The 16,629-nt window shown below is 40.1% G+C and overlaps 1 protein-coding gene across 1 annotated transcript; it reads right to left on the bottom strand.

Annotated features, from left to right (window-relative positions):
* Positions 1-3,495: 3,495 nt before the first annotated feature.
* Positions 3,496-10,758, bottom strand: APOH (apolipoprotein H). Its single transcript, XM_026861040.1, has 8 exons — positions 10,654-10,758; positions 9,317-9,493; positions 8,630-8,726; positions 7,144-7,220; positions 6,389-6,577; positions 5,650-5,829; positions 4,975-5,172; positions 3,496-4,115 (listed from the first exon to the last, which is right to left on the bottom strand). The coding sequence occupies exons 1-8, from the start codon at positions 10,715-10,717 to the stop codon at positions 4,045-4,047; spliced, it is 1,053 nt and encodes a 350-aa protein (XP_026716841.1). The 5' UTR covers positions 10,718-10,758; the 3' UTR covers positions 3,496-4,044.
* Between the last annotated feature and the right edge of the window lie 5,871 nt (positions 10,759-16,629).

The following is a 16,629-nucleotide window of genomic DNA, read 5'->3' as shown; positions in this document are numbered from 1 at the left end:
GTTTTTGTAGCCCTGTAGTGGGTGCCAGAAACATGAGCAGTTAAAATGAGACTAAAATTGCAGGTCCAGGCTGAATACTTGCAGAGGCAATTTTATCTGCAGTTTCTGAGCATTTCTAAGTGAAATTTGTTCAAGTATATCCTCATAGATAACAGTGTGATTTTGAGTTCACTTTAAAACATCTGCTGTCGTAGAATCACAGAATGGTTTGGGTTGGAAGGGACCTTAAAGATCATTTAGTTCCAACCCCCTGCCCTGGGCAGAGACACCTTCCGCTAGCCCAGGTTGCCCAAAGCCCCAGATACATCATTTGCTCGATACTGCTCATGTTTCATGGGTTGTCCTATCCCAAGGACAGAGAATGTGAGGGCGTGTTGCGGAATAGAAAAATGTAAAAGTGAATGCCTGGTATTTCTACACAAAAGACACAGTTTACACTTTGTTTCATAGTCATGTAGTTAACACCTGTTGTTTTGTAGCCATGTCAAGAAAACCAACAATTAATCCAACAGAATTGCAGAAATCTTCCAGTCCTTTCAGCTCTTCAGTCTCTTCCCGAGTCAGTGAAATGATTGTGGGTGAGTATGACCCCAAATAAAATATCTGACCTCTTTGATTCATTTATTTATCTTTCCTCAAAATCTGTCATTGGCCTTACTGTATGTATAGTGTCTAAAGTGCTTTTATCTCAAACGAGTAAGCTCTTCTAAGCTTGATTCACATGCACATATACATCAAGCAAGAATTTTTTAACTGTACAGTAGAAAATTGGCTGTTTTCTTTGATTTCTCAGCTAATCTTCAGCAGAAATGATTCCACGTTAGGGCTCATTCGGTGATAGCTGTGACAGCTACACTGGTTGCCTGCTCAGGTTGCACATAACTCCTTAAATGAACATTCGCATAGAAGCAGGGTATTTAGTCCATGGTGGAATCTCATGAGTCAGTTAAAAAGATTATTTATCTTTAAATACCAAATTTTAAATAATTGTAATTTAATACACATTTGAAGGTATGACTATCAATCTGTTTTAAAACAGTGGTAGATTCTTGAAAAACAGTAAGACTATTGTGTGGCTGACTTGCTCAAACAGCTGAACTTGCCAAACTTTTCACCTGTGAATCCGCACTTCAGATTTGTCACGGGAATTTTGTAATCATTTGTCCAGGTTAGAGCAAATCACAGGAGGCAAGACAAGAGTTTTGTTAGTTGTTAGAATAGGGAAGGCTGAATGGACTTAACAATGTGACTTTTTCCAAGTAGGTTTTTCAAGGGCAACACATCAGCATATTGACCAGGTGATATGGTGAGAGGTTTGCATTTCTGTCCAGCTTTGCAAATCTGCTTTTTGGCAACTGAAAAGGGTTGGAATTTCTAGGCCAACTTTTTTGTATGTTGTTGTCATCGATTCATATCTGCACGTTGCCTTCAGGTTTGAATATGTCTCTGCTGTGCTCATCACAAAATACTTTGAAAAACTGAATTTGCTGGTATATGGTGAAAAAGAGCATGAGGCAGAACAGAACGAATGAAATTGGAACCAGCACTCCAGGAAAAATTTCCTGAGGGAATAGATCCAGTTTCTGGGTCTGCTTACCAATGCAGAGCAGGGTGGCCAGAGAGGTTGAAGCCTACCTGCATTGATTTGACAATTGCATAACTTCTGTCCAAAAAAAGAAAAAACAACAACAAAAAAACAACAAAAAAAAACCCTAAACATTCAAGAAATGACAAAACTGCAGCCTGGACATGATGAGTACTGATGTGCACTGACCCTCCTGAGGAAATCACTATAGATACATCGTCACAGAACACATAGATATCCCAACCAGAATACAGAACAAATTCCCAATTTAAATTGTAAAAAAATGTTCATTTAAGTAAAACACATTCAGTACTCTTTTTTTTTCATCTCATTTTATCATGTTCTCTTATCTCTGTAACTGTCTTAGCAGGTTGCCACAAGTAACATGAGCACAGCTTAAGGCATTATTTCAAACACCTTGAAAAAATAAAAAAAAGAGGCAGGTTTCACTCACTCGTACCTTTGGAACACCTCTAGTTGCAATACATTATTTTTCAGACCTTCTAAGCAAACCTTTCATGTCTGAAAAGTTGTGATTCACAAACACCTCACTACTTCAAAGACTTATCAGGTCACAGATTTTTTTTCTCCCTCTTCTTGCTTCAGGAGACTAGATAATAAATTCAGCGTATGAACATTGGCTCCTAAGGGTGATTCTTTCAAGTATTCAAATACTGCATATCCAGCTAGGAAGCCAGCTGATGTGATCAGTTGTTATCTTGCTGCATGAGTAAGTAGAACTGGGAAAATTCACTTAGAAAAATCTGAATGTTCCTGGGGCAACTGTTTTTGTGCAAAATACAAATCATTTCAGGGAAAAGTAGCATTTCTGTGACAGCGAATGCTAACTTTACTTAAGCCAGCTTCACAGTGTTTTGCTGTGGAAGACAAGTTAATATTAAACTGTGCTTGGTATCTGAGCTACCGTCCTGAACATCCCGATCCCAGAGATGTAGCCACACAACATTTAGACTAGATTGCCAAGCAGATTGGTTCCTGCCAGCTGATCCATGTAGGTGCTAAAACTGGTTATGAATATCTCGGCCTGTAAGTCAAATGTCATTCAAGGATCCTGCTTAAACATGTTAGGAACCAAAACGCAGCGCACGTTCTACCAACAAAATACCCTCTTCAGTTGCCAGCCTGAATTTGTCTATCTCTGCATGAGAGAATTAAATTGCTGATGAGTACAAAGTATTAAATATTTAATAATAGCTGCCTCAATCTCTCCTTATAAGTAGGAAGTATAAGAACAAATTATATCAGGCATACTATTTAAATATTCATGTGCAGCCTTCAAAAAAAAAAAAGATAATAAGAGCATGTTCTGAGTTTTTTAGTGGCAGATGTTACATCTTACAATAGTTTGCTCTTAATGTTAAACAGTCCTTTTAAAAAAGTTCTGCAGTAGCTTTCTTATTCTGCAGCTTACTTCTGCTTTTAATCACAGAGAAGGCTGTTATACTTCAGCAGGAACCACATACGACTCATGACAATTTATTTTAAGTATACAACAAACATTTCTCGATCACTTTCTAGTATGTTGAAATGATAATTTTTTTTTTTTTTCTGAATGGAAATACAGACATAAGCCCCAAAATTTCCATATTGGATCATACCAGTGAACTACCTGTATCATAAATCAAATTAAAAGTGCAATTTACTTCAAAGCTGCTTAATGACCAGAAATCATTACTGTTGCTCAACGGTGTACAATTCTCTTCTTTAAAAGAAAAGGCATCAGTTACATTGCATAATGTTGAAACAGTGGTAAAAATTAACAGTTGTTTAAAACAGCGGTTTCAGGTGAAGCTAGAATCTTGAAAACTTAACTTTTTTTTTTTTTTTAATGTAAAAGAACGTTTTATCTGATGCTATTGACATTTAAACCATGGCTGGATACTTGGCTTCTAAACTCATTTGGAAATCAGTCTTTCTACTTACGTAAATTCTGGAAAATCCTAGGCTGATGACCCTCTGTCTGTCTATAATTAAAGGTTCACTCCCTGTCACAGGGGAGCAGTAATGGAATCAGAAGCCAGCTAATTACTAATGATGAAGGCCTTTCTGTATAAATCAGTTAAGAGCTAAAGCATCTGATTGATGATTAGGTAATATTAAATAAGAATGCACTATTGGCTCAAAATTACTTTATTGTAAAGGGACTGCTATTGAGAAAGTAATTTACAGTTGCATAAATGTTGGAAATATGGAAAGAGAAATAGTATTGCAGGAATTTTGAAGAAAGCAAAGACAATGAAAGTTAATCGCTGAAATAATGTGTCACAGCTTGTGAAAGAGGCTGGTAGGTATGGTAGTTGGGAAAACAGCTGAGACTTAATTTGCAGAGTCTGGAGTTCACCTGGAAATTTACACTCACGGTAACTAAGTTTTCTTCTCTTCTATGTAATGTTTTATCTCAGTGAGGCAGAAATTCAGTACTGTTTTACTTCTCTGATTCATTCTTCATCTTCACATGGTTTCATGTCTGATGGGTCCTTCTTCACAAGACTTGAAAAAAAGCCACGTTCTGTTGAAAACAAGCACTTGTGTTGAATTCTTGAAACATGATAGCTGAAAACAATGTCTCATGGACCCTGCTAGGTGAGCAATCAATCTTTGCATCGTTGTAAAACCACTAAAAGAAATACATTATTTTAATTTCTCTTTTAGTGAAAGCTAAGCTACATCCATCAGAAGCCAAACCAAATATGAGGAAAGATGTTTTCATCATGCATAGGCTGTGTTTTTTCCCTCACTTACAAATGAAAATAAAACTTAGAAGGAATATTCTGTGCAAGGAATATTGATAAAATAAATGCAAATAATTTCTTCTTCCTAACAGACTTTAGTATTTAGTCTGTTTATTCTAAAAATCTGTGTGCCTGTGAACCAGTTCCTCCAGCAGCAATTCCACCCTACAGCTGTCAGGTGTTTTTTAACACCCTTGGTCCAAAATCAGACCAGTGTGTTACCAATCAGCATAATGTGGGATTAATTCACCAGGATAGGAGTGAATACATCAGGTTCTCAATGCTGCACCAGTGTTCGGGCTCTTTTTCCCTGTGGAAGATGTTGATCCAAGGATTCATGAAATCCCAGAATACTTTATGTATGGCCTTTTCTTTGGGCTAGGCCAGTTCTAAATAACACCTCTTAAGAACAGAACAGGGATTAAAGCAGGGCTCTGATGTATCCAAAATAAAAGTCTTGTTGTGCATTCTCTCCTTCTCCCAGACCATTTCTTCCTAAATACCCAATAACATTAGTACAAGGCAGATGAATTAGCCAGTCAAATAGGTCTCGAAGATAAATTATGATGTTACCCCCCACTAAAGTACTTGTTATTCCACCAACAGAAGCTGTTTCATGTTTAGTCTAGCTCGTACCTTTGAAACAGGCGGGGAGAGTAAGGTTGCCATCCACGCACGGAACAGCTACGGTATAGGCACAGGATTTTTCTTTGTTCTTGCAGAAGAAGGATATAGTTTCACCATGCTGAATGCCTTCCTTAAGGTCATTCTGAACTCTTTTCTTCTCGCCATTGTATAACACTACAGCTTTCTTCACTGGTATTTTACATGGTCCTGTAAAACAATCCAGTTATCAGCAACACATAAGGGTAATTACAACTCTGTTTTGAAAAGCGAGTAGGTTAGAACCCATCAGAAATCTGTATAAGTGACATTTGGGAATAAAATAATAGTATGTCCCACACATATATAGGACTCCTGCTGGTATTACGATGGAGAAATTCAGATCCTGAAGTGTGGGGTCAAAAGTTTCCAGTGAAAATCCAGAAAATTATACTAAATAGGAAGAGTAGAGGAAATAGACAAGATAAAGTTATGTGGCTGGTTATTGGAGTAAATCCAGATATATGGTGTCACATAATGTTGAATGTTGGGAGTGGTCTTAGTTTATTAGGGCCTTGAAATTAGTTTTGGTGGTTTTTTGAGGCCAGCTCTTGCACAAAGGTGTAATAGCTCACTAACAATCAGACCAGTGGTCTGTTAGGAAAATCCAAATCGATGCATGGTTTCTAACAGACAGCGTGTGTATACCTTTACAGGTTGGCTTTGTGGACCAGTTTCCAGTCTTTTCGCATCGGGAATGCTTAGGTCCCTCCAGCACGTAACTGGACTGGCAGCCGAAGCTGACGCTTTCGTTGTAGTGATATGTTCTACGAACAGCAAACTCTATGAATCCATTTTCTATTCCTGTTGGAGTGGGGCAAGTGACAACTGCAGTACAAAAACAAAGCTTTATCAATGTTGCGGTTCTAAAAGACATGCTATGTGCTTTGAAAAATACATAAAACTTTCATGGTGGTTCATTTCAGCCTCTTGCGCAGGAAACATAGCCAGAGGGAAAATAGTATTAAAAAAATCAGAATAAACAAATACCACTGGTTTTAAATACACATCTATTGCAATCTGTGATTATATCAAAAACCCATGAAACCAGTGAAGTTTTCAGGACTAAGTGTAAGGTTGTCTGTTTCTTAGATTAATCCTAGCATTTAATAGAATAAAATGTTGGCTGCACTTCGGAGGCCGGGCTCTGATTCCCCTCCGTGAACTACATTTAACAGACCTTGTTTATATAACCTTTATACCTGCAGCAAATACTGTCAGTCCCATGTTGTGTGCAATCTTGTTTTCACATGTCTGACTTTCAGAATAATTCTACTCTCTGTTTGCAATAACAATTGTAAAAAAAAAAAAATTATTAAGATTGTTCATATATTTGTATATATACAATTCTAGGTAATATTTTTAGGTGTTGATAAAAGTTACTTGCCCTTGCACTCTGGAATGCTGCTCCAGGTGCCGTTGGCCATGCAGGTAGCTGTCTCGTTCCCAATAAGTGCAAGAGGAGGTACACATTCAAAAGTAATTGTGTCCAGGAAATTGGAAATATTTCCAGTTGTTGAGCGACGGTAAGAAAGGACTCCAAATTCAGGAATCGAGGGAGGCGCACAGGTCACCGCTAGAAAAGCACAGTATTCATAGAAATGAAAGCTTAAAGATCAAATTATTACTAGAATCACAGGAGCAATATGCTTATAACCAAATTAACCCACACTGCCCTTTATGGAAGGATAGCTAACAAAACAAAATGTTCAGATTAAAAGTCGCGGGAGCCTTAGAGTATTTAATTCATGATTTTTTCTATATCTTTAGGCAGTGTTTTGCTTGTTCAGTAGAGTGTTTATGCAGGACAGGTTATATCAAAAAATAACAGTTGCAAAGGCATGACAATATCCTCTTTTTATGCACAGGGAGAATGAATTTGAGTGGATAAGCATCTTACCTTCAGCTGTAAATAGCATCCCTGATCCTGGCCTTTTGTACAGACCTTTAAACTGTATTTCTCTAAAACTAGAATCCACACATCTAAACCCAAATTTACAGGGTTCTTCTTGATTTTTCCTAACCAATTTCTGCACGGCACTATAGGAGGCCTCTGAATAAGAGTATGTGGAATTCTCAACAACGTAATCTTTCTGTTATAAGAATAAGGATAGAGTAGTTCTTTAGAATTTAAGCACGTACGTTGACACTGTGGAAAAGTTCCACTCCATTTTCCATCTGCCATGCATTGGCTTGTTCTTGTCCCAACAAGGTTGTAACTGAAAACAAAAAGACCTGATTATCAGAAAGCTTAACAAACATGGTGAAGAACCGAGTTGTTCTTTGCAAGGAAGACTACCATGTCTCATAAACGGACTTAAGAGTCCACTTCTGAAATCTTTCTCTAGTTCTAGCACTTACTGATCTCAAAGGAAATTTAGACTCAGGTATAAAAAATTGTTAGTATTCAGGTATAAAAAATTGTTAGTATTCAAGTATCTCAAGCATCCAGATAAAAGGCTTGTTACAACAAGATGTTTTGCTGTTTCAACTGTATATTCTATCTTATATACCAGTTTCTACAACTGATTAATACTCTGGATATTTGTAAGTAGTGAACACTGATCAGTGATTGATAATGTGAATGTTATGGTTTCTTGGGAAGAGTTCCTAGCTGATTATGGCAATTAGGATCAAACTATTGCATATAACTCAGCACTCTCAAGAACTAAAGTTACTGAGGTGCATTCTTTTTATTTTAATGCCAAATAGCCCAATTTAATTTCCATATGCACTCTAAATGCTTCTCTCCCATCCTCTGTACTTATATTATTAGCACTTACTCTGAGTTTTAAAGAAATATTCATCATGTATCTATCATTTCAATATCACACAGCTGGAAACCAGTAAATTATAATGAGCAAAATTAAATCGAGTCTCATTGCTACATTTGGTGTCATAGTTGCATTTATTTTGTTCCTCATCTTGCTTCTGTTTGGTGGAAGAAGGAAGTAGCTGAGGTTGTTGATACTCTTCAGTAAACTCTAGGCTACGTTTCACTTATGACCTTCCCAGGTAAGCACTGTTTATTAATTAATTACCCGAGTAAAATGAACTGTATGTTACTATCAAATATTTCGCTCCATTTACCATAACTATTTTACTTTAAATGCATCCACATTTCTAAAGCTAGCAAGTAGCCTTGAGTAAAAGTGCATTTGTTCCAGGGCCCAAATTAGGATTAACCTCATGTTTTCATTTATTGAGCTTGGAAAGGCATAGAAACATAATTTTCAGTCTCTAGAGCCTAACAGCATAACAACTTAGATGGGGATTATCTTCTCTCTGCTGTAGGATTTCATCTCATGATGTAATAAGAGGATTTAAAAAACAAGGGAAAGCAGTCCAGAATAAATCTTTGCATAAAATCTCTGATATTTTGTTGGTTTTCATATCTGTAAGACATTGCTTTGGAGTAGAAAAGCTCCAGGATGTTATAGCCAAGACTGAACAGAGGAGGATCACTAGATTGACCTTTTTTTTTTTTTTTTTCAGTTTCTGATGTGAAAGTGGGGGTTCATGTGCAGTTTGCTAAGCTCCCTGCTTGCAATACTGCAGCAGGGGATACTAGAATGTAATATTGTGATTTGGGTTACTTCTTTAGCAACATCAGGAAAGAAACACTTACCCTGGTTCACATGAAAAACTTAAAGAACTCTGATAGTGTGAGTCGAGATAATCAATTTTTCCATGGTTCAGGCGTCCAGGAGTGGGACATCTCTTTGCTATTAATTAAAGATTAAAAAAAGGATAATATTATTTCATGAGGCATGAAGCTAGAATAATGGAAACAAGTTGATCATAAAGGGGTCCTTGTGTCTTTCATGTTTCTCTAGTCTGTGTACTACATATCATAAATCTAGCTATTTTACATTTCTATCAAAATACAGTAGTTTCAAAGTCGTTGTGATTAAATTATTTTTAACATTTGATGATCTGAGGAAAATAACTTCTGTGCAATGAAATGATAAAAATGAACAATGAGGGACACGATAAATGCCGTATATGTCATTGGAGTATAAACTGCTGGGCTGAGCCAGATTAAGGTTCACCTCATCCGAGTCCAATCTCCATCATCATCTGGGAGCAGAGGCTGAAGGGAAAGTGTGGGACATGTGGGAAGACCCTTCCCCTGTTACCTGCCCCTCTTCTCCCCCACACCCAGTTGTCTTCCAACAAGTAAGGGAAGAACAACTGGACAACAGAAGCGTATCAGTTTAAATACATCAGATTCCTCGCGTGGACTATAAAATACCCCTTTCAGATCAACGCATGGCGTAAATTCTAAGAGTAGGATTTACTTTGTTTTACTTACGTAGGCATAAGAGCGTATTGAGGGGCCACTTGCCCGTCGGGAGGCAGGTGTACTTCCGCTGGCCGTTATTGGGGACGAACCCAGGCCTACAGGTATATTCGATTTCCTCACCCACTTCATACACGCTTTTGTTTACATCAATTGTGGCAAATAGCACTTCTGGTGGCTTGGAACAGACTGGAGGAAAGGAGACACTTTAGAAGAAATCGATCAGAAAACCGGAGTTGTTTTTATTTCTCAACTGGAAGCACGGGTTTCTGTATGACCATCAGCTCCAGTGTGCTCCTGCACTGAGCTAAACTGTCCTTCTGTAATCTATAGGTACGTAATTCACTGAGGCAGCTGATGGCTGCTGTAAGCATTAGCCAGAAAAAACTGTGTTCTTCCTCTTCTCGGCAGCTCTGTCAATAGCCCCGGTTAGATTTTTGTGTCACATTTTTTTACTGAAATTTACTTCTGCTTCAGAACGGATCAATGAAGGTATTCTGCTCAGTGAGTCAATAGTGGTAAATTATCTTGGACAAAAGAGGGTGAGAGGGACTTAGAAGCAAGCGTATGCATTTCAGTTTTAATCTAAATTAGTTTGGTGGGGTCAGCCTGAAATAGGATTTTTTTTTTTTATTAAATTCCTTTTTCCTCTGGTTTCCCCAATTTTTCTGTTCAGTGGGGCAAACACTCTGTTACATGAGACAGTTCTGATTCCAAAACAGCTTTAACATGTTGACAGCGTGAACAACTCATCACCCAGAGAGTGAGAACAGGAGGGGAGCAGCGAGGGAGGAACGGAGGGTGCAGACTGTGCTCCTGCAAAGAACATGGAGAGATGCTCCTGCTGAGATTGTGGGGAGAGAACAGAGGGACAGGAAGCTCTTGCTGTAGAAAAGAATGGCAAACAGAGGGAAAGAGTACATGAAATAGTGCCCAGAGCCCTTGGTGTGGGGGAAGAGAGGAGACAAGCAAGGGCAGAGCCGTGCCAGGCAGCGCTGCGGCGGAGGGGAAAGCGAGGTGAGCAGGCAGCTGGGCAGAGGGACACAGCGAGGTTGGCTGCTGGCACACACAGTGCTCCCCGCCATGCAGGCAACCTGGCTTCCCCACTTCAGTCAGCATCTCTTCGGTTTTCCTCCATTTCATACTTCTGTGTACAGCAATTCACCTCACCGTAGGAAGAGACGGAGGAAGAAACGGAAGGGGAAAAGAAGAGAGGAAATAGCTTTCAGAGAAACTTCCCCTTCAAAACACTTGAGCAGAATTGTCTGAAGGCTTTAAAATCCTGTTGCTTTCTCCAGCTTCCCTCATTCCCACTTCAGGGTTGCCCTTAGAAAGTGGAAGGTGCTTACCTTTTCCTGCAAGAGCAGAGTGGCTCAGAGCCACTACACACGAGAGCAGCGCCAGGAGGTACATTGCTGCCAGCCCACCAGCTTCCCAAATGACCCTCGGTCTAGTGTTTCTCCCCTTAAAAATAAAGGCATCCGCAAAAGGATGGTTACATATTAACTCTTTGTATTTTTTCCCATCCCAGTAAACAGAAAATAAAAGGTTCCTTGTGTTGCTTGTAATAAAGGATGAAACAACCGTCACATGTTGCATTTGTACATAATGCAGGAATTCAAATAGCGATCTCTGCTGAAAACGTCTCCGGTTGTTTCTGCAGAGCATCTCCTGGTGGGGCTGAGGTTTTGAAAAAACAATATTATCTTCTTAGCATCTTTAGAGGATGAGGATATTTGGAATATGATATTGGCTCAAATAATAGAACTGTCACTAAGAAGCTTTTGTTTATCACTGGAGCGTGTGTACATTTCTCTACCAAAGAGTCCTGATAATTATAACAGAAGCTTTTTAAGCTGAAATGATTAGTGTTGGAGTGACATCGGTATTGTCCTACACCTCCAGTGTTGATACCAATGCCATGCCAGTTTACACTAGATGATGATGAACTGGCCTGAAACTTCAGGCTTTGAGGGCCAGTTTGATCAGATTGCTGTCATCGATACGCATCTCCCGATTAACAGACAACTAAAAGCATCAGAGAGAGGGCTCACAGCCCCAGTGCTGCAGGAAGCGTGAAGTAATGCTTCTGGCCTGCTTATCTGTGACGAGGGGTCCAAACTGAAACCATATTTTGGGGTGGTATAAAAACATGTTTTGGCGCTGCGAGTTTGGGGTCATCAAGTCAAAACTCCGCAGATAACAGCTGCGGTTCTGATCACTGCAGTTCTAATTTAGCAGACTTTAACTGCAGGAGCATCTGAAGTGCAACCAAAATAACATTTGTGTAATCATTGTTCCACAGTTTGGTGTTTCTAATCTAAGTATCCTCCTCCCCTGCTGACTCACAGCCTGTGAGGGGGAGTGAGGGACATTTGAAGCTCTAACGAGAAGCTGGGTTATGTCAAACTCTTGCTGCTGCGATCTTAAATAGTTTGTTTATTTTTGTTTTGTAAAGTTTCTCTGTTTGCATTTAAAACAGAAATTTTAGCCACAACATCAAACAATTAGGAACATGCTTTTCCTCTCAGAAAGAAAATGCTGTGAATGTCCTGCTCAAAATATTTACCAAAGACACAGTGCCAAAGAGCAAAGTACCATTGCTAAATCAACAGAAGAAAAAAATGGACTTCATTTTCTGTATTTACATCTGATTATTTTTCCATTTGGCACAGCCTGCTTCTTCCTCTTCTCTTTCTCCACAAAATTTCACAGGTATCTTTTCCCTTCCCAACACACTGTAATGCTCTAATGAACTTTCTTGCCTCTGGTTTAAATCCTTCCTTAGATCTGCTGGCTATTTGACTACATTCTTTCCTGTGTTTAAAACGGCACAGGAATAGATGGGCACAATTTTATCCATTTCCACGCTGACCATACGAGCACTGCTCACTGTGCTCAGCAGATGGCAGAATGTGCTCTACCATATAGAATACAGATACAAACTTGAGCTGAAAAGTTTGCTATACTACTTTAAGAAGAAAAAAAAAAAAAAAAAAAAAAAAAAAGTTAAATTATATGCACATTCCTTTTTCCATAGATTTTTTGTGTGACAACTTTACTGATCTTAAAATTGAAAGTAAAACTGAATAATAGCATGTGAAACTCAGGGAGGAAGGAATATTTAAGTATGCATTTCAAAGAACTGCATAATAACTGCCAATATTGTGATTCTTTTTGAAAACTTACTTCTCCGCAATAAGAAACATTAGAACGTGTGTTACAAATAACCGTGTCTTTTCCAGTAACTGGACAAGATGTGATTATTATTGTATGGATTCACCTTGACAGAGCAGGAGCAAACCAACTTAGTTCTTTCTGTATTCGGCAATAGTATGCAATTATCTATAGAATCTGATTTTCCATCAAATCCAACCCCCTCCTTTAGCACATGTGCTCTTTATTATCATAGCTCCTATAAACCAAATCCTGAAGCAGAATTTTGTTTCGCTATTGACCATATAAATACAGAGCAGGCTGATGGTCTCTACCACAAATAGTGTTATATTCTAAGGAAAGAAGGGGTAGCTGCAAGCGGAGAAAGTAGCGCAAGAACACCCTGAGATGATATCAGCTAGCATGACATGCAGAGTATCAGTGTCACAGCAGTCCAATTGTTGTCCGTTTTTGTCTAGCATAACCTAAAAGGAGAATATGCAGGAGGGATGTGAACGAAGTGGCTTTGCAGAAGTGGTGCCCAGATAAAATTGTGTAGGGCAGCGTAGCAGAGCTTAAGAGTGTGTGTTTGAAAAGACAGCAATTAAACGATGGAGACCAGCGTGACTGGCTGATCAGAGTGGTTTCGGTAAGGACTAAGAGAGAGGAAGATGGTCAGGCAGCAAAGGCCTTAAAAGTGAAGGTAAAAATGTCACGTGGAAGAGAAGGAGGAAAGAGATAGTAGAGAGATGCTAAAAGAAAAAGATGATGGAAAAACCTTAACACCAGGGGTCAGCTGGAGCTGTCATGACAATAGGAAAAGACATTGTAATGATTGGGACAGAAGGTAATAGGAAGGTAGACAAAGACTTTCAGACAGGAATTGGTTTCTCCTACAGATTTCATGCAGAAAGTTTGTGAGAACTAGATAGACTGAATGTCGGTGTGAGGTAACAGTTCCCCAGCTAATGAGCCAGACCTTATGTCCTTCCTCTAATCTGTCTGTATGCTTCTCTAGTTGATGCTGTAATTTTCCTGATATTGTAGGATATGTCACACCTCTGATCCTGGCAGAGATTTCCTGGCAGTCTGTCCTTCCAGACAGTGAGTGTCAGGTCTGCATTACCCACCATTCTGAAGGGTTTGTGACTGTTCTTCAACCAGAAAATACAGAACACAGCCAGGCCAAGATGCAGATGTTTGTCAGTTTAACAGGAATGATTAGGGCCATGAAGATGCTCGGGGGGCTGGAGCACCCCCTGTGAGGACAGGCTGAGAGTTGGGGGGTTCAGCTGGAGAAGAGAAGGCTCCGGGGAGACCTTAGAGCGGCCCCCCAGGGCTGAAAGGGGCTGCGGGAAAGGGAGAGGGACTCTGGATCAGGGGGTGTGGGGATAGGATGAGGGGGAACAGGTTTAAATCAGATCTAAGGCAGAAATTCCTCCCTGTGAGGGGGTGAGGCCCTGGCACAGGCTGCCCAGAGAAGCTGTGGCTGCCCCCTCCCTGGCAGGGTTCAAGGCCAGGTTGGACGGGGCTTTGGGCAACCTGGGCTAGTGGAAGGTGGCCCTGCCCGGGGCAGGGGGGTGGGACTAGGTGATCTTTAAGGTCCCTTCCAACCCAAACCATTTTGTGATTCTGTGACACAGGTAGAATATTAGAGGCCTGAATGCAGTCCTCCCTTATGTGCCAGCACCTGCTTGCTCTCGTTCTGGCCATGAAAGCTGGCTTTGGGACTGTGCTTGGACCAACAATCTCATCCTTTTCCTGCAGGGGTAAGGCAATCAGATTCCAGCTTCTTTCACGCTGGTTCTTTTGTTTCACAGGTCAGTCCCTGGGTTTCATGTGTACACCCGTTCCTCTCTCCAGAGCACGAAGAGGTGACGGTCAGATGGCTAACGGATGCATCCGTGTTCGAATGCAGGGAGCAGGTGTTAAGTCACAGGTCCAATCATTGCCCTTCATGTTGCCAAGATAGTTCTATTAATATTTGTTCAAAGTTCATTTATGCACTGCACAAATATTTTAATCACCTCTATTCAATACATCCAATATTGAAGTGAGTGCTCCATTGCACTGAAAAGATAAGAAATAAAAAGTAAAAGGGTAAACTGAGTCATTTTCAGCTTTACAGAAAAATAATTGCTTTCAGTTCTGGGCAAGTTGAGACCATTCTGACTTCCTATATATCAGTTGCATTTAATATTTAATGCTTAGGTAATTTGGATGTACAATTTCATTAGTAGCAAAATATTCAGCCAGCCAAAAGCCAAGATCCATTTGCAGGGTATTATTTTCCAGTGGACATTTAGATTTCATGTGTTTGGAGATGTTAGAAGTAAATACACAGTAACAGATATTGATCTGAAAGAATGTCTCAGTGACATAAGTAAACAGTGTCTATATGATTCCTAAAAAGATTATTTTCACCTAGTAGCATATTTTAGGGGTCCTGGTTACCACTCATGTTTCAGAATATTTTTTTCTGAAGGAAATAACATTTTTAGAGAAGGGCTACAAAGCTGGTGAAGGGTCTGGAGCACATGTTGTATGAAGAGCAGCTGAGGGAACTGGGGGGGTTTAGTCTGGAGAAGAGGAGGCTGAGGGGAGACCTCATCGCCCTCTACAGCTCCCTGACAGGAGGGTGCAGAGAGCTGGGTTTGAGCCTCTTTAGCCCAGTAGAAAGCGACAGGACAAGAGGGAATGGCCTCATGTTGTGCCTGGGAAAGTTCAGACTAGATGTCAGGAAGCTTTTCTTTCCAGAAGGGGTTGTTGGGCGTTGGGATGGGCTGCCCAGGGAGGTGGTGGAGTCCCCATCCCTGGAGGGGTTCAAGAGTCGGGTCGATTTGGAGCTTAAGGATCTGCTGTAGGTGGGAACTGTGCTAGGAAAACGGTTGGACCAGATGATCTCCAGGGTCCTTTCCAACCTAGATCATTCTGTGATTCTGTAATTACCATTTTAGCCCTAGACCTTAAATCACTTTAAGCACCCACCAGTTAACTGGAAATGTAGTATTGAAATACCCAATCCTGTATTGATCTGAGATGTCAGAGCGCTGGCACTAACAAATTTTCCGGGTGATAGCAGGGCTATATTCTCTCGCAGGGGCACAAAGGTGTTCTAGTTTTCACATCCATTACACTCACAGTGTACAAACCAGAGAGCATTTTAAAGCTACTTCCTCCTCTCCGCCTTCTCATTTCCTGCACTGAAAATCCGGAGAAACTCTCTCACAGTTCTACTGCGACCCAAATATTGTGAAACAGTCTGTTCCTCTGATAAATTCATCAAAAAGCTGTCTAAAAGAATCCTGTGTCAAATTTCTACATCGGGAATGTTAAATTATGAACCTTTGGGGGCAAATTATTCTCTATGAGAGTTTGAATCTGCAGTGAACATATCTGCAAGGGACAACTTCTGAGATGTCGACATAAAAGCACAGTATGGAGCCACAGACCTTCTCACCCTTTTTTGCCTTGTCCCACCTTTTGGCTTTTTCTCTCAGTGCAGATGTAGAGATACACAGGAACATTCCAGAAGGAAGCCAGTCAGGTGTGGTAAGGCAGAGCTCAGATAAGGGAGAGTGCTCTCCATGCTCAAGCCGAACTGTTTCTCTTCTCTTATCAAGCTTGAAACAAAGTTTTCAAGATTCTCTTCATCATTATTCTTCTGTTTTCCATTAAGCCAGAAGCCACAGGTTTGTGTAAGAGCAGCATCTCGCGTTTTGTTTTGTTTTTGTTTTTTTTTTTTTAATATACCTCAGGTTGTCATCTTCTTTAGAAGCCAGAGAGAGTTCAGACCCAGTCAGGGTCTGATGGAAGTTCTCCAAGGAAAGTGCACTGCTTCAGGAATGCACTTCACGCTTCCAGTACATCAAAACTGTCTTTATCATTTTACCATCCAGCGGGGCAATCCTGGCTAGTTTTCATCCCAGGATGACTCCATCCCTCCCGATAAAGGTATTTCTCTGGGTAAGTGAGAACACTCTTAAATTGCCTCCCTTAGCACATTGCCATAAGACTATCAGAAAGCCCAGCTACCACCAGATTTATTTACTGCCATTCTTCGGTTTTCCCAAATGATGGATAAGAGGATCAACGATCAAGAAGCTGTTTGGCATATTCATCCACGTTAAAAACTTCATTGAAAAGTGCGTGTGTCTAAAAGCAGCCTA

The sequence above is a fragment of the Athene cunicularia genome (genome assembly GCF_003259725.1).
Source record: "Athene cunicularia isolate RWA chromosome 18 unlocalized genomic scaffold, athCun1 chr18_part1, whole genome shotgun sequence".
Classification (NCBI taxonomy): domain Eukaryota; kingdom Metazoa; phylum Chordata; class Aves; order Strigiformes; family Strigidae; genus Athene; species Athene cunicularia.
Note: the sequence above shows the minus strand (reverse complement) of the source record. Positions and strands in the feature narration are given on the sequence as shown.

Coding starts and splice junctions, on each gene's coding strand:
- APOH (XM_026861040.1), bottom strand. CDS start 10,717: ATGTACCTCCTGGCGCTGCTCTCGTGTGTAGTGGCTCTGAGCCACTCT. Junction 7,221..8,629: donor AGTTTTTCATGTGAACCAGG/GTAAGTGTTTCT, acceptor TTTTGTTTTCAG/TTACAACCTTGTTGGGACAA. Junction 6,578..7,143: donor AACTTTTCCACAGTGTCAAC/GTACGTGCTTAA, acceptor GTGCTTTTCTAG/CGGTGACCTGTGCGCCTCCC.